This window comes from Nothobranchius furzeri, chromosome 16 (genome assembly GCF_043380555.1).
Source record: "Nothobranchius furzeri strain GRZ-AD chromosome 16, NfurGRZ-RIMD1, whole genome shotgun sequence".
Lineage (NCBI taxonomy): Eukaryota > Metazoa > Chordata > Actinopteri > Cyprinodontiformes > Nothobranchiidae > Nothobranchius > Nothobranchius furzeri.
Window position 1 is genome coordinate 50,932,138 of NC_091756.1, and position 27,900 is coordinate 50,960,037.

The following is a 27,900-nucleotide window of genomic DNA, read 5'->3' on the forward strand; positions in this document are numbered from 1 at the left end:
CGCAGAGCCGTGCGGGCCGTGCATAAACCAACCTTAAGAGGTGCCAGGTGATATTTGTCCTGTATTACATGGCTGAATTGCACCGGACTTTGCCCGAGAGTCACCCGCACCTCCAGTTTGTTAAGCCTCTCACGAGCCAGTATGAAACAGTACAAATCAGAGCAGCTTGCCTCCTTAAAAAAAAATTCTCCTCCCATTCTTCTAGTGATCAAGGTGGAGCGAAAACCCTCCAGCCTGCTGCAGCTTCTCTGCTTGGTCTGTTGTGTCTGTTGTGTGTGTGTGTGTGTGTGTGTGTGTGTGTGTGTGTGTGTGTGTGTGTGTGTGTGTGTGTGTGTGTGTGTGTGTGTGTGTGTGTGTGTGTGTGTGTGTGTGTGTGTGTGTGTGTGTGTGTGTGTGTGTGTGTGTGCAAGCGTGCATGCACGAGTGTGCGTGCACTTGTTAAAGACTTGTTTTTCTGACTGGGAAACTCTGTGAATTTGCAGGGGGTTGAGGGGTGTGCTGTCAATCACTGCCTGAGAGCCACTCGACCGAGCGACATCTCCTTTAGGCGGATTTTTCTATCAGGAAGCACGGGTGAAGTAAGACTCCACCCAGGGTGTGACTTACCCTTTAAGCATCAAATAAAAAGACAGAGTCTGCCAGAGCAACCTGCTGACTTTATTCACTGTGAATAAATTACAACCAAACAGTCATTAAAGCATGATTTACATTTAAAATAAACAAGTAGAGCTGATTGGATATCAGCATTGACTGACAGGTAATTAAAAATGTGATGATGGCTTTTTGTCTTGGATTGAAAACAAAAGCTGTTTTTTGGTATGAGACCACCACATGCACACGCATACACACATCTGAGGACAACAGGACAAATATCCATTAATACAAAAACAATTGGATATAAATACAATATTTATATTCTGTATGGTACAAAAACAGGTTGCCACGGTGACAGGCAGGAGTGTGTTTTTAACCACAGTGACGTAGAAATATTCAGTTTGCTACAAGTTTTGCCAAAAATCACAAATCCCACAAGGAAACATTGGGTGGGGCTAGAATGCTGGGGGTGGGGCATGGCACAGTGGGAGGGGCTAAGATCGAGACGGAACAAGAAGACGGACTTCACAGTAGCGTATCAGATGCAGGAATTGTTTTTACAGTGCAAGCAAATAAACAGACAAATGGGGTGGTGCTGAAGTAGGGGGGGGGGGGGTATGGAAGTACAGATCATCTTTAATTTTCCTTTCATCAGATCTTTTTACACGGTTTTCACAAGTGCTTGTGCTCAAGTTAAGATGTTCATAAATATGTAAATATGAAACGTGTTCATATTTAATGTTCAGATGAACTATTTCTGGATTTACTCATTTTTGAAAGAAAAAAGAGGGGATGTCTCAGTGTGGGACACAGACACCAAACATAGTTTCACTTTGGGTTCTTTTTTCAGTGTGCAGACAGGAATGCTTCCATCCTCAGTTGATGCTTCATTCATTGAGATTTCCACCAGGAAACTTTTGTTAATTGCAAAACAAAGATATCTTTGACTTTCTTCTTTCTTTCCAACAAATCTAAACGTGTTATTTTGGATTGCCTAAAATTTCCCTAAAATGACAAGTTTTATCCGTCATTGTTTCTGAATTCTTGAGAGCCAAATGGAAACTTTTTTTGTTGTATTTTAAAACAAGAATTTAACATTTTTAAACATTTTAATCTGTTCAACACCAACATCCTTCAAACGAAGTCTCCTTTGTTCTTGTAGAGATCCACTTTTTAGAGAGGAAAGTTTATTTCTTCCTGTTCTGACTGAAGCAAAGTTTTCATATTAAGTGTTACTGCTGAACAGAAAAATAACTAAATATTATAATGTGGAGGAATTTGTTTTCTCCTTTTTGCTTTAAAATAAAATTAAAACTCTTAACAGGAAATATACTTTTTGCTCCCCCCACACTGAGCTTCACCTGATCTCAGGTGTTTCTGCAGTAAGTGATGATGTCACTGTCCTCGATCACGGTGGTGAACAACAGAATAAGCTTACAAACACATTTCCCATCATTTGTGGCTTTTAATCTTTGTAATCTCCAGATTATTATTTTGTTGGCAAATCGTCACATGTAGAGGAAGTGATGCACATTCCTTGAGTGACATCATTGTTTTACATCAGCAGTGAAAATAAATTCCTTTACAAGGAGCTGATAGCACCTGAAGAAGACAGCTGCCCAGAAAGTCTCTTTTCTTTACAGATGGACATTTGTCCACTCGCACTATTCAGCTGCTACCTGAGGCCCCACCTCCAGAGGCCACAGGCCCCTCCCCCATGAGGTGATTGGTGTTCAAGGCTGAGGGGGAGAGGAGAGAAGTGAAGACAGAGGAAGAAGATTATCTACATGGGTGGAACAACGAGGCCAGACATAGCTGCATAGAAAAAGCACAAGAAAATATATTTAATTTCTTCAACAGAATATGATGAAAACAATTATTTTTTGAAGTTTAAATTAATTCTGACACATTTAAGCAAAAGGTGCTCAAAACGAAGCTGAAACATCTAGAGGAACTTAAGATGATAAAAAGTCTGGTCAAACATCTGGATTCACAACTCAGAGTTCATCCAGCTGTGTAGGTTTGACATAAAAAGTGTTAAACAATCAACCAACCACCCAAAATACCTTCTTATGAACCTGTCCAACTTAAACAACACACACACACACACACACACACACACACACACACACACACCACACACTCACATTTACACTAAAAATACTCAAAATGCACACCAAACACACATTAAATACTCATCAGATGCACTCTGAATACATACCAGCCACACATTTTATACATACCAAGGCACATTAGATTAAAACTACAAGCACAACAAATTCATACCAAAAGTACTCTAAATACAGACCAACACTCTTTAAATACACACAAAATATTTCAAAACATACTACACATTATAAATATGAACAAACCACACTCCAAATACACATCAAAGACATTCCAAACACATCCACACATAAAAGACACATCAAACAGACACCAAATACAGTCCCAATACACACTAAGTGTTTTTGAACTATGACTTCTGGCTTGATTTCAGGCAGCTTACTTCCTGTTTAATCATCACTAGCAGCCCTGCTCTGTCCCTTTTTTGTATTGAAACTCTGCCCTGTGCCAATGTTCGTCACCTGTGTGTATTGTCCTCACTGTCCTACGTTCCAGTGCTTAGTTATGACTAAATGGGTAAAACTGACTCTGCTCGTGATTTTGGATTTGCCTTTGCCTTGTTTCAGACTTGTTCACCCGTTTTTTGGATTATTGTGTTTGACCTCGGACTGGATTAAAGGACTTTGATTTTACAGCCCGCTGCTTCTTAGTTCTGCTTTTGAGTCCTCTTTTCCTGAACTGAAACTAACGCAAACACTCTCCACTAACTACACACCAAAGACAAGCCAAAAATACACAAAACACACACTAATCATGCACTAATCACACAAATCAAACACACTCCTCTAACAAACATTAAAAAGACACCAAACCCACCCACACACACACACACACACACACACACACACACACACACACATCTGACACACATGGAACACACACTCTCTGTGGCCTGTCTGAAGGCTGAGAGCAGCATGAATATTTAACACTCGACAAACCACTCTGTCAGAAACACTGACATCACACATGGTGACTGAACGATGTGTATGTGTTAGCATTTTGTGTGTGTGTGTGTGTGTGTGTGTGTGTGTGTGTGTGTGTGTGTGTGTGTGTGTGTGTGTGTGTGTGTGTGTGTGTGTGTGTGTGTGTGTGTGTGTTAGAGGATGTATCTGTGTGTATGAGTGAATAAAACATGGCTCGGCCTGTCACTCGTTGGCAGTGCCAACAGAACTCTGATTTCCATCCGACTGGAAGCAAAAACAATAAAGACAGTTTGATTCACGTCAACAAAGTTTTACTGATTTTCAGTAAAACTTTCATTTTTTGGTTAATTTTTGATAAATTATTCTATGTCTCCTCACTGTGGCATGTGTTGAATGAGCAAAAGAGACATTGAAAAACACATTTAATAGAAAAACTGGTTTATTATTTATTATCTAATTATTAGTTGTATTAGAAGTGAAAAACAATTGAGGTAATTTAACAAAAGGTGCAGAAAGAGGATTCCAGTTTCTGAGAGTTTCTAACCAGATTTCATGCTTTCAGACAAATGTAGCCAGGACATTTCATTATGCTAAGATTTTATTTCAAATTGAAGTAGGGGTAAAAATGTAAGTAACTTTAGTCCGTCCGTCTGTTCATTAATTCATTTTCCTCCCTTCTCCGGGTATGGGTCACAGGGGTAGCATCTCAAGTCGGGCATCCCAGACAGCCCTCTGCTCAGCCACCACCACCGGCTCCTCCGGCAGTACCCCAAGGCTTTCCCTGGCCAGATTGGAGATGAACTTGCTCCAACGTGTTGTTAGTCAAGCCGGGGCCTCCTGCTGGCAGGACATGCCCAAAACACCACCCCAGGAAGGCTTCCACGCGGCATCCTGACCAGATGCCTGAACCACCTCATCTGGCTCCTCTCGTTGTGGAGGAGCAGCAGCTCTACTCCGAGTCCCTCCAGAATGTCTGAGGTTCTAGCCCTATCTCTAAATGCTTACAATTGATGAACTCTGTTTTATGGTATAACGTTGGTAATGTTTCAGAATTTATACTTCCCCTAAGTCTCTCGCCTGGCCTCCACAGCAAAACAAATCTTTTAAATGGGCCTAGAATAGGGGTGTCAAACTCCAGTCCTCGAGGGCCAGTATCCTTTTGGATGTTTCCCTGTACCAACACAGTTGAATGACCTCTGCAGCAGCTCATCAAGCTCCTCAGAAGCCTTTTAATCACCTACTGATTGAAATCAGGTGTGCTGAAACAGGGAAAACACTAAAACATGTGGGATAGAAGCTCTCATTAGAGAGGGAGCTGTCAATTAATGGGTGACACACCTCAGTCAACTTAGCACACCAATGAAAAAGAAGCCAAAGGTTTACAATCATAGATATGAATATGTAAATGCCTCATTGGGTGCTGGAGAACATAATAGCATTGCCGCCATATTGGACAGGTCTCCTCACTCCAAAGTTAATGCATAGGGAGCAAATATTCCTTGTTGCAACATGCAGTGTACTATTCTAAACAGATCACCTGGGATTACTATTGACTTTTCTAGCCTACCTAGTTGGATTTTATATTTTAATTTATTTTGTTTGATTATTGTTACATTTTAATCATTATGCCATACCTTATGTCTGATTTTGTGAAACATCTTGATAAAATGTGTTTTTCAGTTGGGTGAGCATCTTCCTCAGTAGACACGAGTGCACTGAGGGCAAATGGAAACCCATCCAAGATGGCGGCCACCCACTAAGGCAATTCCTTGACTGCCTTATATTTCTCAAAGAAAATGTAAAGTTTTAAAGCTCAAGCAAGGAGCCGTTTATGACAATCGAGTAGAATTTTTATTGGAGATGTCTTTTAAAGATGGAGGCAGCTTCGTAATCCACAAGGGCTCGAAACTGATAAAGAGTTGACACAGTTTCTTTTGGACAGGTTCTGTATTTTATTGTGTTTTAAATAATTGTAACTGAAAGGTTATTTTAAAAAAAGATAATTGTTGTATGTTGCATTTACCATAGGCTAATATGACACTAGCTTGAATGTTAACCTGACTTGCATTGGATTAATGTCAGTGATTGTGGAAGAAGAGGAAGGAAAACGAAAAAGTATTCATCTTTAGTCAATTGAAGCAAAGTGATGGTAAAAAATGGTCTGTATTTGTATAGCGCCTTCTAGGGTTCTACAAACCCCCAAGCGCTTCACAAGATAGTCAGTCATTCGCCAAGATCACCCACACATTCAAACGCTGATGATAATGAGCTACGTTATAGCCACAGCTGCCCTGGGACTCACTGGCAGAGGTGAGGCTGCCATACACTGGCGCCACCACTTCCTTTGACCACGACCAGCAGGCAAGATGGGTTAAGCGTCTTGCCGAAGTACACAACAGCAGCAATTTCTGGTGGGAGCCGAGATTGATCCTACAACTCTCCGATCACTGAAGAACCCGCTTTACCTCCTGAGCTTCTGCTGCCCTGTGATTAGTGAAGCGTTCAACCTTGTTTTACATCACTCTATTGTTTTAGCGCTCTGTTGACTCCATGCTCCCTGAACATGTGCAGTATGAGGTGATCCTGAAGGGGAAGGGGAGCAGTATGAAGTCATGAAAAGAGGATAGAAAAGTTTTTTGTGTCTTTCTCTAAAGACAATGGCACCAACCCCAACAAGTGGCATAATCATTGCCAGTATGTTCTCTAGTATTTTCAGTATTCTGATCCACAAAGGTCAGAAGGGCAGGAAGGAGTGTAGGAGATGTGTTTTCACCTTGCAGCCCATTGGCATTGTTGGCGGAACAGTTTGGTGGAGGAGGAGAAGTTGATGGCCGAATGACAGGAGCAAAGGCGCTCTTCTGTTTAACGGCAGCCGAGAAGGAGAACACTCCATGAGATGAGTTACAGTTTGACACGGCCATGGTGGGACTGGAGGGAACGACTGCAATGCAGAGGCACCAACCAGTTAGAGACCAGTTAAAGTGAACAGGTGGGAAACACAACGTGCATTGGAAATAAGAACTAAACAACAGCCCACAGCAAGCTGCGGTTGAAGTGGCTCCAGGTGAATTTACCTTGATACTTACTGCCGTAGGGCGAATTGGCCGACGAGCCGTTGAGGAAACCAGGTGACGTTGTTACCCCGAGGTTCGGCATGCCAGCATTGCCGTAACCATTCATACTGTTGCTGACCGTATTACCATAGTTACTCTGTTGGGGGGTGGAGCTTGGTACATATCCTCGTGGTGACACACTGCTGGTGTTACGACTGTAACCAACTGCAACAAGGAAAGGTCAAAGAATCAATAACAGCTCAAAATAACTCAATCAGGACCTGAAGGTGTGGACCAGAAACTACTGAACTACCATTCTTAGGAAGCAATGATTACATTTAATTAAGGTTTTTAATTTCTCTTCACTAAGACTACTCTACTTATTGTTAACTTGCTGATCAGGTGACCAACATACACAGCTGCATATAGTTTAGGTTTAGAACACCATTAAACAGAGGATCAGTTAGCCGGTTTGGGCTTACCAACACCTGAGGTCTGGTATTCAACAGGTATTAGATACAAATATAAAGGCAAACAAGAAGTAGATCAAACAAAAATGAGCATACACAAGAAAAACCTCCTCTTCCAGGAAAGGGACTGGTTCTACAGTCTACCATTATTCAGGATAAATAGATGAGTCCACTCCCTTTCGCCCCAGATTATAAACCCAGGCTACTCAGTGAAAACACGGGAAAATAGATCCAATCATCATTGCTAAATGATTTCAGGCCTGGGCAGGTGTTTGGAGCCTGCTAGATGTCAGAAACTTTAGTTGAGTCCAGACCTCAGATCAAGGTTGGCTGACTAAAAAAGAAATGGGAGATTATTTACAGACCTGCTTATACCTGCAATTTGCTGATGTGCTTTCCATGTTCATTTTAATTCATTTATTTAAGAAAATATCAACATATATAAAACCGAGCATTTCTTTCTTCTCAGGTAAGCAGAGGCCCATTTTCTACGTGACCTAAAGCTTCTGTGTTAACATGGTTTAGGTTTTACACCACGTACCTTGCGTGGTCTCAGAGACATTAACAGCCAGCTGACCACTGAAGGAGTTCACTCCCATCATGCCGTGCGAGGCTGTGTTGCCTAGTGATGGGATTTGGTTGTGGTTCCTGGGAACGCTGTAGAGAGCTTCCGCAATGTCTGCCGCTCGCTTCAGAATGATTTCCTGCAGAAACAAATCAAATGGGATGATCTATTAAATAAGCTGCTCTGTTCATCAGACTAGTGATAAATAAATAAATAAATAAATAAATAACTGTAATGTTTTAAATGGATTTATGGGTCAGTACAACTGTTCAAGCCAAAGATGAGAAAAGGGTGAATAACTTAAAAAAGGTTTTAACAAAATTTCTCGTTTGATCAATCTGAAGAAAGAGCAGCAATCAAAGGGTGCAACTCTGCAAATATTCAGACAAAACTACTTTGTACCTCCTGTTTTCTCCAGGTAAACTGTTCGCCACATAGCAGTTAGTTAACCAATTCAAAGTCATGAACACACCTTAATGTCATCAAAAAAGTTGAAAAGAAACAGACAACTACATAGTTGAAACTCAAGAATAAGAAGATAGTACAAAAGTCTGTTTGTCAGTAGACTGAGAAACCACCTAAAGGCTCAGGCACCCTATGCAGGTGTTTTGGATTTATTGGCTGAATAGGGTGTGGCACTTTGAGTCTACAATAATGAACATTTTCACAATATTCTTGTCTGGGACATTGTTTTTTGGGTTTTCATAAGCTGTAATCACAATTACAACAAAGAAATATTTCACTTTCCATGGAATGAGTCCATCTCATACATTAATTTCACCTTTTAGGTAGAATTACTGTAAAAATAATTAAATTTTGCGCATTTTCTAATTCTTCAAGTTTCACAATCTGACATCTCCTCTGATAATGTTTTGTTTGTTGATCACTACAACGGTTTGAAAACTGCCTACAAAATTATGACTTTCATCTGGCAGGAGTAATTCTGAAAGTAGCTCCCTGCAGCGAAGAGTCAGCTGAAAAATATACATTCAGTATGTTTTATGTTCAGCTGAGAAAACATGATGTGAAACTGGGATATTCAAGAGAACAAACGGTAAAAAGACAAAGAAACTCATTGGTCCGTTATTGTGGTTATAGTTATATTCGTTTTCTGCTGCTGTTCTCTGTTCAAGGTTATGCATTCATTTTTCACTCACCTGTGTGTGTGTGTGTGTGTGTGTGTGTGTGTGTGTGTGTGTGTGTGTGTGTGTGTGTGTGTGTGTGTGTGTGTGTGTGTGTGTGTGTGTGTGTGTGTGTGTGTGTGTGTGTGTGTGTGTGTGTGTGTGTGTGTGTGTGATTAACTTGTGGGCTGAGAAGCGTGTCGAAGTGAGTGCTCGTTGTGGAGGTTGGAGGGAATATAAAGAGCACCCCTCCTCCATCAGAGGTTTGTCCTGCTCACTGAGCTTCACGGGATGTTTGGAGTTCTTTACAAGAAGCTAACAAAGATATTTAAGTCTACAGGATTTGAGAACTCAAACTTTTAATGTCTGAGATGCTGTGATGAGTCAAATTAAGCTGATTTAATAGTAAAAGTGTTTTCTAGATTTTAGTGAAGTGCTGTATGGACTGGAGTTTTTAATATTATCAGCTATCCAGCAAATTTGTTGCAGAGGACTTTGTGTGTTTTAAAAATCATTCTATTTCTAACTTGTACATTATGATACCAAACTGATCTTTATCCAGTAAGGAAAACCATGGCCTTGGATTTGGAGATGCAGATCCTCATCTAAGCTGCTTCACACTCGGCTTGCAAACCACCATAGCAAGAGTTGGAGCTTAATAATAATAATGCATTGAACTTATATAGCGCTTTTCTAGACACCCAAAGACGCTTTCCACACACTCTCACATTCACACACTGCTAGTGATGGTAAGCTACTTGTAGCCACAGCCACCCTGGGGAGGTCTGACAGAGGCGAGGCTGCCATTTGGCGCCGTCGGTCCCTCTGACCACCACTAACACAGGCAAGTTGGGTGGTGTCTTGCCCAAGGACACAACAGCAGGATACCCCTGGCGGGAGCTGGAAACGAACCCATGACCCTCCGATCATGAGGCAACCCGCTCTACCACCTGAGCTACTGCTGCCCCAAAGAGCAAGTCACACCAAAAACAACTTTTTTTGCTGATAACTTACATAAATAAGTGTATTATAGTGTTGTAGACATGTGTAGTTGTTATTTTGGTATTTTGGTGCATTTTCTTTAAAAACTTTAAATTCAGCTTAAAACCTTCAGTCCAGTGCCCTCTTCAGCTCAAAATTATTCTACACAAATTTACAACAACAGGTTGAAATCTGTCTCGACCAATGGGTGAAATGTCCCAAGAGACGTAACCAGGACCTATAAGGAGTCAGACCTCTGTAGCTGTCGGTTGTTAAAGCATCGCGGTCTCAGCCAGGCTCGTAGCAGTGGACTCAGATTAGCCGCAAGTAAGTGTTTATGCTGTAGCTTAGCTGTGGTTAGCATTAGCATTGAGTCAGGGTTGCGGTGTTCTGGGAATTTCTCCTACCCTGTAAACCGTCCTACCCATTGTTCCTGAGCATGTACGTGCATGCGCACAACAAAAAAGGGAAGCAAAGCGCATTGTCATATTTGCAGGAAAATAGGTAAGTAGTAAGTATTAGTACTTTTTATTGACGTTGATACTTGAATTTTTGGGTTAGGGTTAGGGTTTGTGTCGTGTGATGCAGAGAAACGCAGGAGGGACACTGAGGAATAGCTCCCCCTGCAGCTAAAAAGCTGACCCAGTTCTGAACTGGCGCTGAGTCCGGTTCTCATTAGAACATGTCTGATCTGATTTTAACCTTCTGTCATTCTTTACCTTCTAGTTTTAACATTATGTAATTATTTTAGCTTATTGTTACACACATGTTGCTGCTCTTAAAAACAACTATAAATATATTTGCTGTTTCTTTATATTTCACATAGCTACCCACCACAGTGTGTGTGACAATGGGACCATGATGGGAATTCCACCCAGAGCAGCTTCTACACTCTTGAACAGACCCAGGTGTGGTGGGGAGCTTCTGAGCAGCTTCCATCTGAATGACAGTGCAAGATCTATGAACTGTTATAGGTAAAAACATTCTAAATAATAATATTGTACTCTGTATTTTGTTTTTTTTTTTCACTTCTCAACCTGGCTGGTCACCACTGGAGAGGAGTAGCTTCCCAGACTCACACCAACATCTCATTTTACCTCAGGGCCTCCTGATCTAATAGAAAGACCTGTAGTTCCATCCTTACTCCACTCTCCACAAGTTTCTCATCTCTGGAAGCTACCTCCCACAACACTGTGATGTTATACATAATTTATTTTCAGGCTAAATAAACCCAAGGAATCTGCTGTCAGACTGATTGTTGCAGCTACAAATGGTCCAGACTAACATGAAGCCTTGCATGTGTTGTAAAAGTGAGTTGTTTTAATCATCATGTAATCTTCATTACAGCCTTTGAGTTTTAACATTAACTATGTTTTTGTTTCATGGCTAATTGCTACACGTGTGTTGCTACTGTGAGCTTGGAGCTAGATTACATCATGACGTTATGAAGGAGGCGACTGATTCTGGCCCTGTGACACTTGGTGACGTGTGAGCTGATTCACCTGGTAAATAACTTCTACATTAAATATTTTGTTCTTTGCAATCAAAAGTAACTTAACTAATAACCTGCATTATTGTAGGACACTCAGCTAAATATGGACGCTACACCATGAGGCAGGCACACGTCAAGATTCTATAACAGCACATAAGGTAAGCAACACTACAGATTATTATTATTATTGTTGTTATTATACACTGTCCTGGATTTGTTTTCTTTCTGTATCTCATCATTAGCCTGGTTGATCACCTGCATCTCATCATTAGCCTGGCTGATCACCTGATAACTCCTGTCATCTGGTTATGACAGCATGAGTGTGTCCTCACACACCTGTAACCTATCAGCTAATCTGGCAGAATAGAGAGAAGAGACAACACCACATCTCCTGTTCCTGGAAAGCCTTTAGCCATCCTTCGATGACTGAGAACCTCCATCCAGCTCAGTCTCCTGTCTGCCTACATTTATTATAATAAATAGTGTGTTTGACACGTTATTTGGGTTGCCAAATGTCTCATTTCAATTCCTGTTTTTACATCTTAATAGATATTTATAAATTGCTTTAATTGAATTCACATTGTTGCACGTTTAACTAGCTCTATTGTGATGAATTAAACTAGCACCTCACTGTTAAAAACTCGTTTTAAATTAAAGCGTGTTTAAATATGTATGGACATAAACAAAAACAGGAAATACATAAATTGAGATTTATTTAATTAATATAACTGTTTAGAGGAGGAAGGAATCATTCAAAGGCAAAATCTTCAGGAAGCTCCTGATCCTGACAACACCACCAGTGACCAGCTTTTGACACCAGAGGATCACCTACGACCAAGAGAGCAGCTGGTATCAGTAAATAATTAAATCAAGGCAGTTTTAGTGGGATGTTTGTGATTGTAGGTGGCCGTGTCCTAGAGAGCTGCTGTCGGCACGTTTCAGTGGTTTTTCCTGCTTTAACGTGTTAGACAAGCTGTTCAGCAGCTCAGCTATTTGATGCTGATTAAAACCAGGTGTGTTAAAGCAGATAAACCTCTAAAACATGCTTGATAATAGCTCTCTTAGGCCGTGGGGTCAAACCCTGCAGCTAATTGGATGCTATGGCTAACGGCTACCTACCATTCAGAGCTGGTTCTGTTGGGTCAGCTCCAGTGGTTTCAGGCAACTCACAAGCTCAAAACAATAAGGCTCGGGCTCACTTGTCTCCTCCAGATAGACTTGGTCCCTTTCTTCTCATCGTCTGAGTAAGGAGGGGGAGAAACATCCTCTGCTTCTAATGATTGCTCAGAGTAAAAAAGCTAGCTTCACCCCGTTACCCATCCATCTTCGTCACCGTTGCGGCTCCGCCCTCTCGGTCCGCCAGGCAACGCCTACTAATGTTGCAATTTTCAAAATTGGTATGTGGGTGGAGAAAGACTCTGAGGCAGGGTTGACTCGCCCTTTAACAGAACTAAGAGGACTACATACATAATCCACAAATCCTCCTGCCACCAAACTCACCACCCGTGGCTAGCTTAACAGTCCTTAAATGTAATTAACAGAACCAATGACGAAAGGAGTCTCACCCTCTGCAGGAACAAGTCAGACTTTTGTCAGAAATAAGGGCCAGACTCACAGTCACTTGGTGCAGGGCTACTTGCGCAACTTCTCCTCCTGAGAATGACCAATAGGTCCACCAGCTCTGGTTCCTCATTGGAATTTATGTGAGTGAAATTGAAGAGTTCCTCGAAGGACTCCCTTCACCACCCAACTATATCCCCAGTTGAGTTCACCAGCTCCCCATCATTACTGTAAACATTGTGGGGCAAGTTGCTACAAGCGCACTATGACGGTTTGCCAATACGTCTTTGGTGCTGATCGATTATCATCAAAATCATCTTGAGGCTGAAGTTTTCCCTCAGCCAGGGGTGGATTGGCCTATCTGGCATTCTGACACTGTCTCGGTGGGCCGCAAGGTGAACATTTGGCGGCATAGAGACCCCCTAGAAGCAGCCCTTTGGGAGCTGCCTGCTGCTTCTGAAGCCCACAGGCCAATCATTCCCAGTTGGCCCCTTTCTTCAGCAGATGACAGGTCTCCTGAAATTTGGTATTCACCAACAAGTTTAGGAGTTATTTCCATCATTAACATGAGCAACATTACAGCTATAATTAGCAGCAGCTGCCTCAACAATTGCAAATTCAATTCAATTCAAAGATACTTTATTAATCCCAGAGGGAAATTAGAGTTTCAGTGCACACAATTCTGAGATCAGACATACATGCATAGGCATAGACACATGACAAGAATTTGTGACTGTGGTCATTCGCAACCCGAGTCGCGCTATCTTAATAGAGATCAGAGGGTTCATATGAGGATTGAGTCAGTTTGAGGAAAAAAAGGCACTTCAGAGTTACACTCCACAGGAAGGGCAGCTTTGCCATGCAATAAACACCTCAGACAGAAATGCTACAGACTTCAGACATTACACAACGTGTCCACTAAGAGGGCAGGCAGGGTTAGGGACTCTCCACACATCAGTGCATGCAGCCGCGATAAGTAGCGCTCGTCACCTCCGTTTGGACAGGGGAGGGAGGTAGTTGGGTTTAGAAAGCACAGTGACTCCTGAAAACGATTCAACGACCTTCACCGGTTGCAGTCCCGTCCAGGCTGGGATAGGGAAACAGAGTTGCCATGGTGATGGCAGCATTCCACATTTCTTCTGAGGGGGAGGATTCACTTCAGCCTCACAGGCTCAAGGGCACCAGATTCAGATAAGAACTTGTTTTGGGGCCAGACAGAGATAATTCCCTCTCTGTCTTAAAGTGCCGTTGGTCCTCAACCCCTCTAAATCCAATAATGGCATAATTAATCTATCCCAATCCGCGCTGATCCATCCACTTTCTCCTTGATCGAATTCACCTTCTGAGCCAGAGTCTGAATCTCTGCCAAAATTCCAAGCTTACGACTCATCTCGACAATTATTTGAGTTTGTGCATTCACAGCGCGGTGTAATCCATCCCTGAGCTCCGGGATTGAGCCATTATTCCTCGACAGCTCATTAATTTTCCGGTAAGCCAGGTAACCACTCAGGCCAAAAGCAAGAAACCTGACACCAACACCACGAATATCCGGACGTCTACAGAATCCTCTATAGACAGTTGAGAGAGGCAAATCAGGTTCCTCTGTTTCCAGGAGTCCATGATATGCCCAGCTGGCTCTGTCCCAGTGGGGCATCTGGGAGCCCCTTCTCCCGTTCTCATTGTTGAAAAAATGTTGTCAATCATGTTGAGAGACCAACTGACCAGGTCCATTTTTAATAATTTCCAGTTTCCAGAAAAAATGCTGAAGTGCTGTACACCCAAAGACAGACAAAGAGCCTTAGGATAAGATAGAGAGGAGAGGAGGAAAAAGGCATCTGTACTCTCCAAGAGCCGGAAGAAGAATTAAGTGCAACAAGGCCCATTCTCTCCCATTGCTCTTGGGACACAGTTGAAGCACAGTTAAAGCTCCAGTCGCCGGCAGAGTGAGGGAGTGTCCACTAGTCACTGAGCAATAGGCAGATCACCTCCATGAACATTATATGATAAATTTATGGAGAATTTCCAATACAGGAAGAGGCCAGAAGAGAGGTGTAGCATATGGGAGTTTCTTGGCCAAAACAGGAGAATTGACAGGTATGTGTTTTGCAGGTATTAGTCTATCTCTTCCACGAGCTCCAGCTCGTTCCCCTTAGGAAATGTAGATTTAAGAGATAGTAGCTCAAGAGCTTCCACCCAGTGGCGGTTTTACCATTAGACATACGTCAGCGACCGCCTGGAGCCCCCTCATGTTGGGGGGGCCCATAGCCCTGACTGCTCGCACCCCTCTGTTAATGCCACAATGGACAATTCCTTTAAGACGCCGATGCACAAACAGGAAGTGATTGGTAGTCATTCCAGTCCAATCCAGGTGGCAATTAGTGGCAGTAATGCACAAAATTGTTGCACAATTTAAAGACAACTTAAATAATAAGAAGAGAAAAAAGAAAAAAAAGAAGAGAGACAGGAGTGTTCGTAACAAATTCGAAGCAGTAATCAAAACATTAAGCATGAAATGGAGTTATCCTATTGGCACCAATAAGAGAAAGAAGCAGCTTGCTTTAAAAAAGCTTTTATCTTCATTTCCAAAAGTGATGTCATTTTTCTATGTAAACATCAAAAGGAAGCAGAAAAGGAGACAATGGAAAATGTTTGAAGGGAGGAAAACATAGACCAAAATGGAAAATATAAGAAAAACAAAAAGAAAGGCAAAAGCACAGGAGCACAGACAAGAAGAAGAAAGCAGGGCAAATATTGAAGGCACTCAAAGGGAGAGAAAGACAGGAAAAAAGAGGAGGACTAATAAAAAGTGGAAATAAATCATGTCAGAAGAGGGTAGTTTTGCAAATCCTGTTAAAGATAAGATTTTAGAAAATTTAGTGTAAGGGGGCCCCATGTCTGTGTTCGCCTTGGGCCCCCAAATTGCTAATTCCGCCACTGCTTCCACCAAATTCAACCATGACATTAATTGAAAACTCTAAGGTTTCCTTAGGTGTTAACAAGTCTGTGACAATTTGTATGTCTCATTTGTATCTAATGTAGTCATCGTGGCTGTCTGTGGAGCTCTCTGAGGGAGACCACAGAAACAACACAGCTCTTGAAGGTGTTGTGTGCTTCACTTTTGAGTTGCTGAACCATGTTTTTCTGGCTAAATGCTCCCCAAAACCTCAGTTGGCTCCTGGATCTGTGTTAGCTTCGGGTTAGTTTGATGGGTGTCTATCATTTGCTCCCACCCTCACACCCTCTTTGCCCATTTTTGGATTTGGCGGTAGTGATAGCACAAGTTACACGGCCAAGATGGCAGTGGTGGGAACTGCCCATTTGGCTTCAAATAAGCCCCACACAAAGCTATGGGTGGAGTTTGTTCTTTTTTTTTTATAGTTAAGAAAATGAATGAGTGTTATTTTTCCTTCAAATATCTTTTTGTGAATATTTTTTGCTGAAAGGGTGGAGTTATGAGTCTTCTGGAATAAATCACCACCTTTCCTGGATTCTGGGCTCATAAAATTTAATGAGAAACTAAACTGGTCATCTGATGTTTCCTTCTAATGTTTCTTTTCTTATTGTGTGCAGGTTACCTGGTTGTTGTGAGGCATCCCATAGAGCGCCTCCACCAGATCGGCTGCTCTCTTCAGCAGCACCTCCTGAAAGAATAAAGAGGAAGGTTGAAAAATGTGACCTGATCGCTGATCCACAAAGAGATAGCATGAGACATTTGAATCGGTTTCATGTGGGTGATGAAGGTCAGTCTTCATCGGGTCACATGACTCCACTTATTTCTGCTAGTTTTATTCATGTGTCATTGACCTGACAGCGTTAAACCCTGTTTACACTAATCAGAGCTTCGTTACACCTCACAGCATGCAGTACCACAGACACACACACACACACACACACACACACACACACACACACACACACACACACACACACACACACACACACACACACAAAGTCAGAATGAGCCTTGTTAAAACTGATCCACTTCATTTCAACAAGCAGTTTGAGAGTTAAAATACTGCCAAACAAACAGATCAAGGGAGTGTGTGTCACTATGTGTGTTACTGTGTGTGTCACTGTGTGTTACTGTGTGTGTTAGTGTGTGTGTAATCAGTCGGTGGCAGAACAATGCTTCATTTAGTCTTTATCTTAATTAAACACTCTCTCAGTTAATCTGCTGCTTTTCATTACAAACTTCTTCAAGAGGCTTTTCAATTAACCCCGCCCCTTCATCCATCCTTCCATCCATCCTTCCATCCATCCATGTTAAATTTTTATTTTTTTCAGTCATCTTATTTTATTGTTTTTCAAATTAATGCTACATTTTTCATTTATCTAATTTGTATTCATCTTTTTATTTAATCTTCTTGTTTGTTTTTCAGATTGTCTTTTTTTCATTCTTTTATTCCTTCATTTCCTTACTTATCTCCACCTGCGTTTCTTTGTCTTGTCAGTGTCCTCCCTCTTTCTTTATAGTTCATGTCACTTTTCTGCCTTTTCATTTATGTCTTCTCTTTATTCTGGGTATATTACCTTTTCTTTCTTTTGTTCAATTTTGTTTGACTTACTTTACTTAATTTTTTTATTCTATTTTCTTGTTATTTATTTTCTTTCTACTCAATTTCTCCTCCTTTACCAGGTCACAAGTAATCTGGAATCACAAGAGTATGAAGGTGATGTATTGCCAGTTTAACTCAGACTGTGTGTGTGTGTGTGTGTGTGTGTGTGTGTGTGTGTGTGTGTGTTATTTTACCATAAACTGAGAAGGAAGTCATTTTCTGTGAAGCAGCTCTCAGCCTCAGATTGTTTATGCAGAGAGATGTTTGAGTGTTGTAGCGAATTAGGAGTTTACACACACACACACACACACACACACACACACACACACACACACACACACACAAACACACACTGTACTTATGGTGACAAATGAAAACCTTATAATTACAAGTGTTTCATTGTTATGCAGCAAGAAGGCAAGCAGCCTCCTCTCCTGCTCTCTCTCACCACACACACACACACACACACACACACATACACATAATAGCAAGGTTTCCCCAGCAATTGAGCTTGAGGTTGGGATGTCATCATTGAGGAGAAAGCCAATTATTCAGCCCCCCGCCCTCTCTCTCTCTCTCTCTCTCTCTCTCTCTCTCTCTCTCTCTCTCTCTCTCTCTCTCTCTCTCTCTCTCTCTCTCTCTCTCTCTCTCTCTCTCTCTCTCTCTCTCTCTCTCTCTCTCTCTCTCTCTCTCTCTCTCTCTCTCTCTCTCTCTCTCTCTCTCTCTCTCTCTCTCTCTCTCTCTCTCTCTCTCTCTCTCTCTCTCTCTCTCTCTCTCTCTCTCTCTCTCTCTCTCTCTCTCTCTCTCTCACACACACACACACACACACACACGTGATCTGTTCACTTCAGTATTTAAGACTCAGCAGCAGGAACTAAATGTTAATAAACACAACTTAAGGACTAATTGGAATACAATAAAAAGGAAATGAAACACTAAATGTCTGTGTGATGATAACATGTGGAGCCCACACACACACCTACACACACACCTACACACCCACATTTGTGTTTCCATCTGACTATAATCTGATGCCTGCTCTACTCTTAGTCTACATCTGAGAACTAAAGTTTAAAAACTGAAGGTTTTAAAGCTTTTCTACATGATAAATTGAGTCTGAAAGACTGTTAAAGCCCATGGATTTGACATAGATGCTCCTAGTTTGCTGTCAGTGAAATGGTAAAAATGCTGCTTGAATGGTTAGATAGATGGATTTTAGATTTCTAAAGTTTAAGCTTGGTCCAGAAAATGGACCAGGACCTTTTTAATCTTTGCAGTCCGCAGTTACTCTTAAGATGGACATGGCAGAGAGGAGAAGAGAATAAATTCAATATTTACTCTAGCTCCTGATGTTCAGATGAAGGACGGGAAAGGAGCAGAAACAGCAACAACACAGATGTTAGTTTTTATATAAATCAGATAAGACAGCAACCGATAATCATGTGTGTGCCAATCTCCTTTCTTGCCACATGGCTGCACTCGCTGATTACCTGATTTGACTGTTTCAACCACCCTGTTTGCCAATGAACTTTACACACACACACACACACACACACACACACACACACACACACACACACACACACACACACACACACACACACACAAACAGTTGTTGCCTCTATTTCCTCTATGTGTTTGTCCTGCTGACGTGTGTGACTGATGTTTAATGATGATAAATCAGTTTGTTTCTATAAAAATGTTGACAGTTAAAGAGAGATGAACTTCAGCGTTAAAACATTCCAGCTAGACGCTGAAGCTCACATCTCCAGCTGCAAGTGGAAGCCCTGTGTTTCACACACCACCTGTACACCAGATCTTTTACTCTTCTGGCTTTTGGACAGAATATGTAAATTAGTGATGTGTCGGTCGCAAATGAAATGGTTCTTTAGAGCCGGCTCTTTGAAGTGACCGACTGGAGCCAGCTCCTTATTGGAGGAGCTGTGGTGAGTGACACAGACTGTACCCGCCTCCCCCATCCTACCTTAAGATGCTAACAAACAGCAAATATGTTCACACATACACAGCGAGCATCTGATAGAGTGGCCAAATGTCCCGCTTTGTGTGGGACAGTCCCGCATTTTCATAACTTTTCATACTTCTCACAAATTGAGACTCATGTCCAGCATTATTGACTGTCTTCTGTTGCGTGTTTCAATCTTGCATAAACTGTGTGCAGAAAGCTTCCTGTTGACTTTAGTGCAGGCCCGGAGTGAGCTCAGGGACTGCCAAAACACAGTCAGTGAGGGCGGAGGGCAGATGAGCGTGGTGAAGAAAATGTTGTCAGAAAGAAGACTTGTGGGTTAAAAGAGAAGAAAGTCTTTGTTGTTTTTCAGAGTAATTTCTCCATGTCACGGCAACAAGTCAGATGTGAAACTGCAGAAATTCTGAGAGTCACAAAACACAAGTTGGTCAAAAGCAGGTTTTAGACAGGTTCATGCTAAAACCCAAAGATTCTAACAAAGACGAGGTGCTGGTGTTGTTTCAGATGCATTTAAGCTACACCCTTTAAAGCACATTAAAGGGGCATTATGGAAGTTTGACAGCCAAAACATGTATAGAAATAATACATTTCTTCTTAATACATTCTGCTGCAATGCCCTGGTCCTGTAAAATGAGCCCCGGCATTTTTACTGTGATTGCCTATTTTTCTGTAAAATCACAGAAAAAGAGAGCTGCTTGGGTCGAGCAGGCTGCTTCATGCGCGTTCACGCTCAGGCATAGCCCTCTGAACCGTTCTTAAATGGTACAGATACAAGTGATGTCACTGGTGCTTTAGCTTGCCTAGTAAGACGTTGGACTTTCATGCAGCTGACTGGGGTTCGATTCTGGATGTGAACATAGTTTATTTAGAGTTTCTTTTTAACATCAGTGGTATATTTTTTACAGTAAGATGCCCACAGTTTTATTTGAGACTCGCCGAACGGCGAGATAAAAAGATGTGGGTTCAACTTTCACTTTGGAACAATTTTTCAAGCAAGGGAAGGGAATGATCTGAGCATGCAGGAGGACTGACCCATCTTAAACCTTTGTCGGCTGTGCTGAAGAGAAAGGTACAGAACCAAATTATTTAATTAATTAGCTGCGCGTTCTACTGTCCTCCGGGCCACACACACACACACACACACACACACGGAGCTGACTGTCTCAGCTGTTATTTTCATTAAGGAGTGTGCACGTACAGCATGTGCGCCTCGTGCACGAGCCTACTATTGAAGCTGCCGTTACGCTTTTGGCCTGAGGGGGGCAATCACGAGCATGAAAATTCAAGACCCCGTAAAGTCCCTTTAAAGAAATAACGAGATCATTAAATGGAAGCATAACTTATTTTCACTTTTGAGGAAAAAAGTTACTCTAAGGAAATCTATGATCAGACCTGAATTTTTTTCAGAGCCTAAAGTCAGTGATGTTTTTTTCCTCTTCCCTGTATCTACTGTAAAAGATGTGTTGTCATTTCTGAAAAAAATAGATACATTTTGAATCTAAATTGAGAAGGAAAAAACTTGAAAAAGGTGGCTATTTATTTAATGGGATGTTGATATTATTGGAAATGTCATTAAAAACAAACAGAAGTAGATCTAAAAATGGGACTGGTGCTTTCACTGTCATTCTGTTGGGGAACATCATGTTCAATCAAAACTCTAAACCTGGATTTATTGTTGTGGCCCTAGCTTTGGTGTTAAAATGAGTTATTGGTATAAAATAATTTTTACTAAAGTTATTCAGAGCCACGGTAGAAGGCCCAAATTACCTAAGTTAAGCTGTGGTAAGGGGGACTCTGTGAAATAATAAGGCTTATGCTGTTTGCTTGTTCAAGTTTAATTCAAATAGACAATAAATATATGATAATAATCGTATTATTTAGCAATGGTGTTGGAGCTAAACGGCAGAATAGAATGTATTTTTGGTGTTACTTCTTGTTGCATTGGAATCTCACATTGTGCCACACTGAGTAGTCAATGTCCCACATTTTGCAAGTTGGGATCTGGTCACCCTAGCGTCCGATCGCATTGGGGGGGCACCTCTGATCACTGTGAAAGCAGGGGGAGGGGTTTTGCACAAAGGGTAATTATTACTGGGATCAAATATGTAACAGAGGAAAGTAAAATAAAGAGCACTGCAGAAAGGTGATGTTACATCCCCCTCTGTTGCCTAGGAGGTCCTGAGGGGGATGTCCACATTAGACTTCTCCCTGTTAGTGTTAGGAATGCAAAGTGTTTAATAATGGCAGGATTTGGAGTTTTATTTCCTGATATTTGGACATCTTGCCTCAGATTGGATAACAGCAACACGACTCTACCACTGATTTGCAACGTGGATGTTCGGTGGTCCGGGGGCGCCTATTGAGTTCCACTGCTTTAAAGCCTTCATGAGGCTTGGATTCCTGAAGGATGCTTCTAAACTGGCATGTGGGCTAAGTTCTGCAGATGTCCAGGTTCAGGTCAGGATTATTTTCAGCTATCAGAGAGACTCGACCGTGTGCTGAGCACAAGGCAGTGTGTGTAATTGAATAAAACCATTACAGATGAATTATTAAGGAGGTGGTGGGATGTGGTTTTCATTACGGAGCTAACAGCATGTCAGCTCACATGAGGGCTGCAGGAGACACAAAACACAGGGCACATATCCTCTTTGAGCTGTTGCTTGTCTGCATGCTCACATGTTCATTAAACATACACATACCCATGTGGAAACCAGGGAACCCTTATCCTGGTTTAGGATCAGCAGGTATCTAAACAAAAGAGCCTCATAAAGACTTGTGATTCTGGGAAATGCTGTTCATGAAACTGATCCTGTAGTTCTTCAAGGCTCCGTGTACTGGACGGTACAGAACACTAACAGAACCAACAACACGTGAAGCAAAGACTTCTAAAGTTTTAGAATGAAGAAATCTATAAGAGCGTATTTGTTGTTTCAGTCTCCAACCACCTTCTAAGCACACCATTGATGTGGTATCATGGGGGTAGGTGGCTGAGGCGGTGCCTCACTTGTCATCATGACAAATAAAATACTAACACAATCAAAAATCAGTTTATCCGCTTGGCTGTTCTTTAAGTTTGTTTTCTGTACTATTTCAACATTTTTATGTCTAAATCGCTGAATTTACACATTTCTTGTTCAAATACATGGCAACAACAAAGGCTGTCTAAATTTGAAGGCTCCTCCAAGTGAGGCCCACTGACATATTCTTCTTTCCTCAGATGTGAAGGGCAAGTCTGAGGTATCCTGGAGTGTGTCCGCAGGGTGAGACAGAAAGTACCATGCAGCATTGCTAGGGGCAGAGCTGAGCCCCATAGACAGTAACAGTACAAGACACACCTTCTACATGGCCAAGGGCATAGGCAAGTCTGCTACAGTACACTCATTTCAACAAAATGAAAGCTCTCAAAACTAAACTGGATTTTTGATCAAAACAGGAGGAAAAACCTACTTCAGAGATAAAACATTTGCTCAAAACATTGTTTTTCTCACTACTGTAATGTTTAATAGCATGGAATCAGAATCAGAAGGGTTTTACTGCCATTTGTGCGAGAAATCACCTTAGGAAATTGTGGTACTTGGTGCAAAAAAATTAATTAAAAATAGGAGAGAAGAGAATTGACTGAATCAGAATTAAAATCTTTTCAAAAAACAAGTGTTTTAATTAAGGTCAAAATGGAAGCATTTTGGAGGTGCATTTGTACATCTGACTCCAGAGGAGTAGGTTCCTCATCAGTCATGAACAACACCACACACACACACACACACACACACACACACGAGTCAAACAGCAGAGTCAGTAGATGATTATCGGACTCTGAGCAGCCAACCAGAACGCACACTGATGGGACAAATACAAAAACACACATATTTGGTTTCTGGTTGTGTGTGTAGCCCTGTTTTTTCTGTCAATGTACTTTGTGTAGTTTTTGCATCTGTGAGTGTTGTACCTTGGGCAGTCTCTCAGGGTCTCCAGGGTGACGGGGGATGACCTTCTGTAACCTCTGGAAACCATAATCAATGGTGGGTTCATTCAGCGCTGAGGAAGTCAGAGAGAAAGTCACTCATCACACACTTTGAAATGAGATTGTGTTCATGAACACAACAAAGCAGAACATGTGTGTGCAGTTATTATTTACATATGACAGCAGACTGGGTATCTCAAGGCTATGGATGTGGTAGGGCTGTCGTGGTTGACACGTCTCTGCAACATTGCGTGGTCATTGGGGGCAGGTCCTGTGGAGTGGCAGACCGGGGTGGTGGTCCCCATCTTTAAGAAGGGTGACCGGAGGGTGTGTTCCAACTACAGAGGGATCACACTCCTCAGCCTCCCTGGAAAGGTCTACTCCAAGGTACTGGAGAGGAGGGTCCGATCGATAGTTGAATCTCAGATTGAGGAGGAGCAATGTGGTTTTCGTCTTGGCCGTGGAACTGTGGACCAGCTCTATACCCTTGCAAGGGTGATGGAGGGGGGCATGGGAGTTTGCCCAACCAATCCACATGTGCTTTGTGGATTTGGAGAAGGCTTATGACCATGTCCCCTGGGGCACCCTGTGGGGGACGCTCCAGGAGTATTGGGTGGGTGTTAAGGGCCATTCAGTCCCTTTACCAGAGGAGCGTGAGTTTGGTCTGCATTGCCGGTAGTAAGTCGGACCTGTTCCCGGTGAGGGTTGGACTCCACCAGGGCTGCCCTTTGTCACCGGTTCTGTTCATTACCTTTATGGACAGAATTTCTAGGCACAGACGTGGTGTGGAGTGTGTCAAGTTTGGTGGCAGGAGAATCTCGTCTCTGCTTTTTGCAGATGATGTGGTCCTCCTAGCTTCATCCAGCTCTGACCTTCAGCTCTTGCTGGGTAGGTTTGCAGCCGAGTGTGAAGCGGCTGGGATGAGGATCAGCACCTCCTAATCTAAGACCATGGTTCTCGACCGGAAAAGGGTGGCTTGCCAAGTCCGGGTCGGGAGAGAGGTCCCACCTCAGGTGGAGGAGTTTAAGTATCTCGGGGTCTTGTTCACGAGTGAGGGTAGGAGGGGTCGGGAGATCGACAGGTGGATTGGTTTGGCATCTGCAATGATGCGGACGCTGAGCCGATCTGTCGTGGTGAAGAGGGAGCTGAGCCAGAAAGCCAGGCTCTCGATTTACCGGTCTATCTACGTCCCAATCCTCACCTATGGTCATGAGTGTTGGGTAATGACCGAAAGAACAAGATCGTGAATACAAGCGGCCGAAATTAGTTTCCTCCGTAGGGTGGCCGGGATCAGCCTTAGAGATAGAGTGAGGAGCTCGGACATTCGGGAGGGACTCTGAGTAGAACTGCTGCTCCTCCGGATCGAAAGGAGTCAGTTGAGGTGGTTTGGACATCTGGTCAGGATGCCTCCTGGACGCCTCCCTGGGGAGGTGTTTCGGGCATGTCCTGCCGGCAGGAGGCCCCCGGGTCGACCCAATCTGGTGCGGGAACGCCTTGAGGTCCTGCCGGAGGAACTGGTGGAGGTGGCTGGGGAGAGAACGGTCTGGAGCTCCCTAGTTGGGATGCTGTCCCCGCGACCCGGACCCGGATAAGCAGAGGAAGACGACGACGACGACAGCAGACAGGCTGAACCATGGGAATAGATGAGACAGTCCTCCAGGTTCTGAGAGGCCTTCAGATTGTTTCAGGTGTTTTATATGGAACAGATGAAACTTGATGCTGAAATATTCCATGTTGAAGCAGCAGAACTTCCAACATGAATGAGTTTTCAGTGACGAAGAACAAAAACTCACAAAACAGATACACTCTCCAGTCTGAGTCATGCATGTCCCAGACCTGTACACACCACTGTGACTCAATCTTCAGACACTTTTAATGCAACAGATTTCATTTCTATTTTCTGATACTCCTCGAATATCATTTAGAGTTTAAACTACAGGCAGATGATAAATCTGAGCGTCAGTGAAAGCAGCAGAGCATGGTTATGAATCTGTGTGTGTGTGTGTGTGTGTGTGTGTGTGTGTGTGTGTGTGTGTGTGTGTGTGTGTGTGTGTGTGTGTGTGTGTGTGTGTGTGTGTGTGTGTGTGTGTGTGTGTGTGTGTGTGTGTGTGTGTGTGCTAGAGAGAGAGAGAGGGAGGGAAGAGAGAGAGGACATGAATCATAATCCCGTTTTGGTTCAGCTGCATTTAACAAGCTTTAGCCTGACTCTCCTATACATCACGACAGTGTGTGTGTGTGTTTCGGTTACTGTGTGTTACTGTGTAATGTAGTGTTACTGTGTGTTGTTGTGTTACTGTGTGTGCTCAGTCCTTGAAGGCCTGCAGGGCGGAACCAGCAGCAGTTAAAGGAGTGTGTTAGCTCTCCTGATGTCTATGTTATCTACAGCCTTTGTGATTGTGTGACCTTGTTTTGTGTTGCTGACTCTTTGATCACTTTGTTTTTCTGTTGTGCATCTGTTTAAGTTGTCTCTAGCTTCTCATGAATCAGACCAGCTGCAGGTCTTTTCTGGCCTATAGAATAATCTCATTTCTCATTATAAAGATTTTATTCAAAAACTTTAGTCAACTTTTGTTGTTTGGATTTTCAAAATTATTTTGGTAGCTGGTATTTGTTAAAAATGGCTCAAAGTGATAAATTGAATGCAGTATTGTGAATTACCATCATCAATTGTATAATTATATTTCCTAACAGACAGAAGCACCACAGCTAGATCCTTTTAACATGGAAGAGCGGCAGCTCTCCTCCAAGTCTATCCCAAACTCCTTGCCCTATATTTAAAGCAGAACCTGGCCACCCTGTGGAACAAATACAACCCAGAGAAACTTCAACTCATAAACCTGAGACAGGACACTATCCCATACCCAAAGTAGGCAAACCACCCTTTTCTATTTAACAACCACAGACTCAGATTTGGAGGTGCTGATCCTCCTCTCATCCACTTCACACTCCCTACACCCTACTCAGCCCTCCGCTTCCGGTCGGTAACAAGATGGCGCCTGTGCTTGGCTGAGCCGCGGTCACTGGCCACTTTTTCAAACTTTTCTCCACTAACCTCCTCTTTTCCACCTTGCTCCAGTCTGCAATCCTCTTCAGTAGTGTCCCTGCTACCATCTCCTATGATCGCCAGACTCTTGTGTCCTTCCGTTGGTTCACGATCGCCCAAGATGCACAGAGGACGTACCATCCTGTTTGTTTACCTTTGTGGCGCACTGGCCCGGAGCCAAACGATGATTCCAATCATGGCGTTTCAAGCGATGTTTAACCAGTCCCGGGAAAACGTAGGAGGAAAAGAGGTAAATGAGCAGGAATCCAGGTGAGAATAAGACTTCTCTTAAAGTGTGTTTTATCTAGTAAACATCGGCATGATCTTCTAGTTTCTTGTCCTTTGTTTGACGACTTGAGCGCCACTTTCACATTCCCGCCAGGCCGCGTTGCGGTGTGGTTTCTCCGTCCAAGTTTTTTAAGGTCGGTTTATCCTCATTCTTCAGTGGCTTCTCCTCCTGTTCCCTCCATAAGTGTTTTTTATAAACACTGTGGATCTAACCCTGCTAGTTTACGTCCACTAACTGCAGCTGTTACTGTAGTTTCTGATTCCTCTACCTCACTCAGCATGGCTCTATTTAATACCTGCTCTGTTAACAATAAGTTCTTCCTGCTCAATGATCTAATTCGCTCTAAAAACCTGGATTTCCTGTTTCTGACTGAAGTTTGGCAGCAAACATCTGATTATTCTGGTCTGTTTGGACTCTGCCCGAGTGGTTATTCTTTTCTTAGCCAGCCCCGGGGATCTGGTCGTGGTGGAGGCCTAGCTGTTGTTTTCAGAGGCCATCTTCCATATAGCTCTACAACCTCTGGTCACTTTGCTTCCTTTGAACTGCAGCTGATTACAGTCGGGCGTAAGGACCCATTCTACTGTGCTGTGGTCCATCGTCCACCTGGTCCAAATAGTTCTTTCCTTCAGGAGTTTAGTGACTTTCTAACCTCCACTGTGAATCTGTCCAGACTGGTGATTGTGGGCGACTTTAACATCCACGTTGATGATCCCTCTGATCACTTTGCCATGAATTTCTCCAGCCTTATGGACTCCTTCAGCTTTACCCAGCATGTTTCTGGCCCCACACACACCAGGGGGCACACTCTGGACCTTGTTTTTACTCTGGGTCTAAATGCTGACAGTGTCCTGAGGACGTTTATATTTCAGATCACCAATGCATTTTCTTTAACTTGTCAGTTTCTGCATCCCCACCTCCTGCTCGCCATATGGTTAGTTCTCGTTTTCTTAAAGAGAGCACAGCTAGCAATTTTTCTGCTGCTTTTGATCCACCCTGTTCTTCTGATGACCCAGATTCCTTAACTTCTCAGTTTAACGATCACTGCCTCTCCATTCTGGACAACATCTGTCCTGTCAGAACCAGATTAGTTCCTGCAGTGAACCCTACTCCCTGGTTTAATGACAGCCTTCGCAGCCTGAAGCGCCAATGCAGAAAAACTGAGCGCTTGTGGAAGAAAACCC

General features: G+C 42.7%; 1 protein-coding gene across 4 annotated transcripts in view; it reads right to left on the reverse strand.

The window, feature by feature from the left end:
* Window positions 1-636: 636 nt before the first annotated feature.
* ebf3a (EBF transcription factor 3a) overlaps window positions 637-27,900 on the reverse strand; it is an 81,313-nt gene continuing 54,049 nt past the window's right edge. For 2 of the 4 annotated variants that reach the window (XM_015962482.3, XM_015962481.3), the window contains exons 11-16: window positions 23,373-23,461; window positions 16,462-16,527; window positions 7,709-7,871; window positions 6,731-6,922; window positions 6,418-6,585; window positions 637-2,409 (exon numbers count right to left, since the gene is read on the reverse strand). In XM_015962482.3, coding sequence (XP_015817968.1) covers window positions 2,378-2,409; window positions 6,418-6,585; window positions 6,731-6,922; window positions 7,709-7,871; window positions 16,462-16,527; window positions 23,373-23,461 — 710 coding nt within the window. In that variant the 3' untranslated portion in view covers window positions 637-2,377. Of the gene's footprint in view, window positions 2,410-6,417; window positions 6,586-6,718; window positions 6,923-7,708; window positions 7,872-16,461; window positions 16,528-23,372; window positions 23,462-27,900 lie in introns of all 4 variants that reach the window. The other 2 variants (XM_070545445.1, XM_015962479.3) reach the window with 1 other exon arrangement.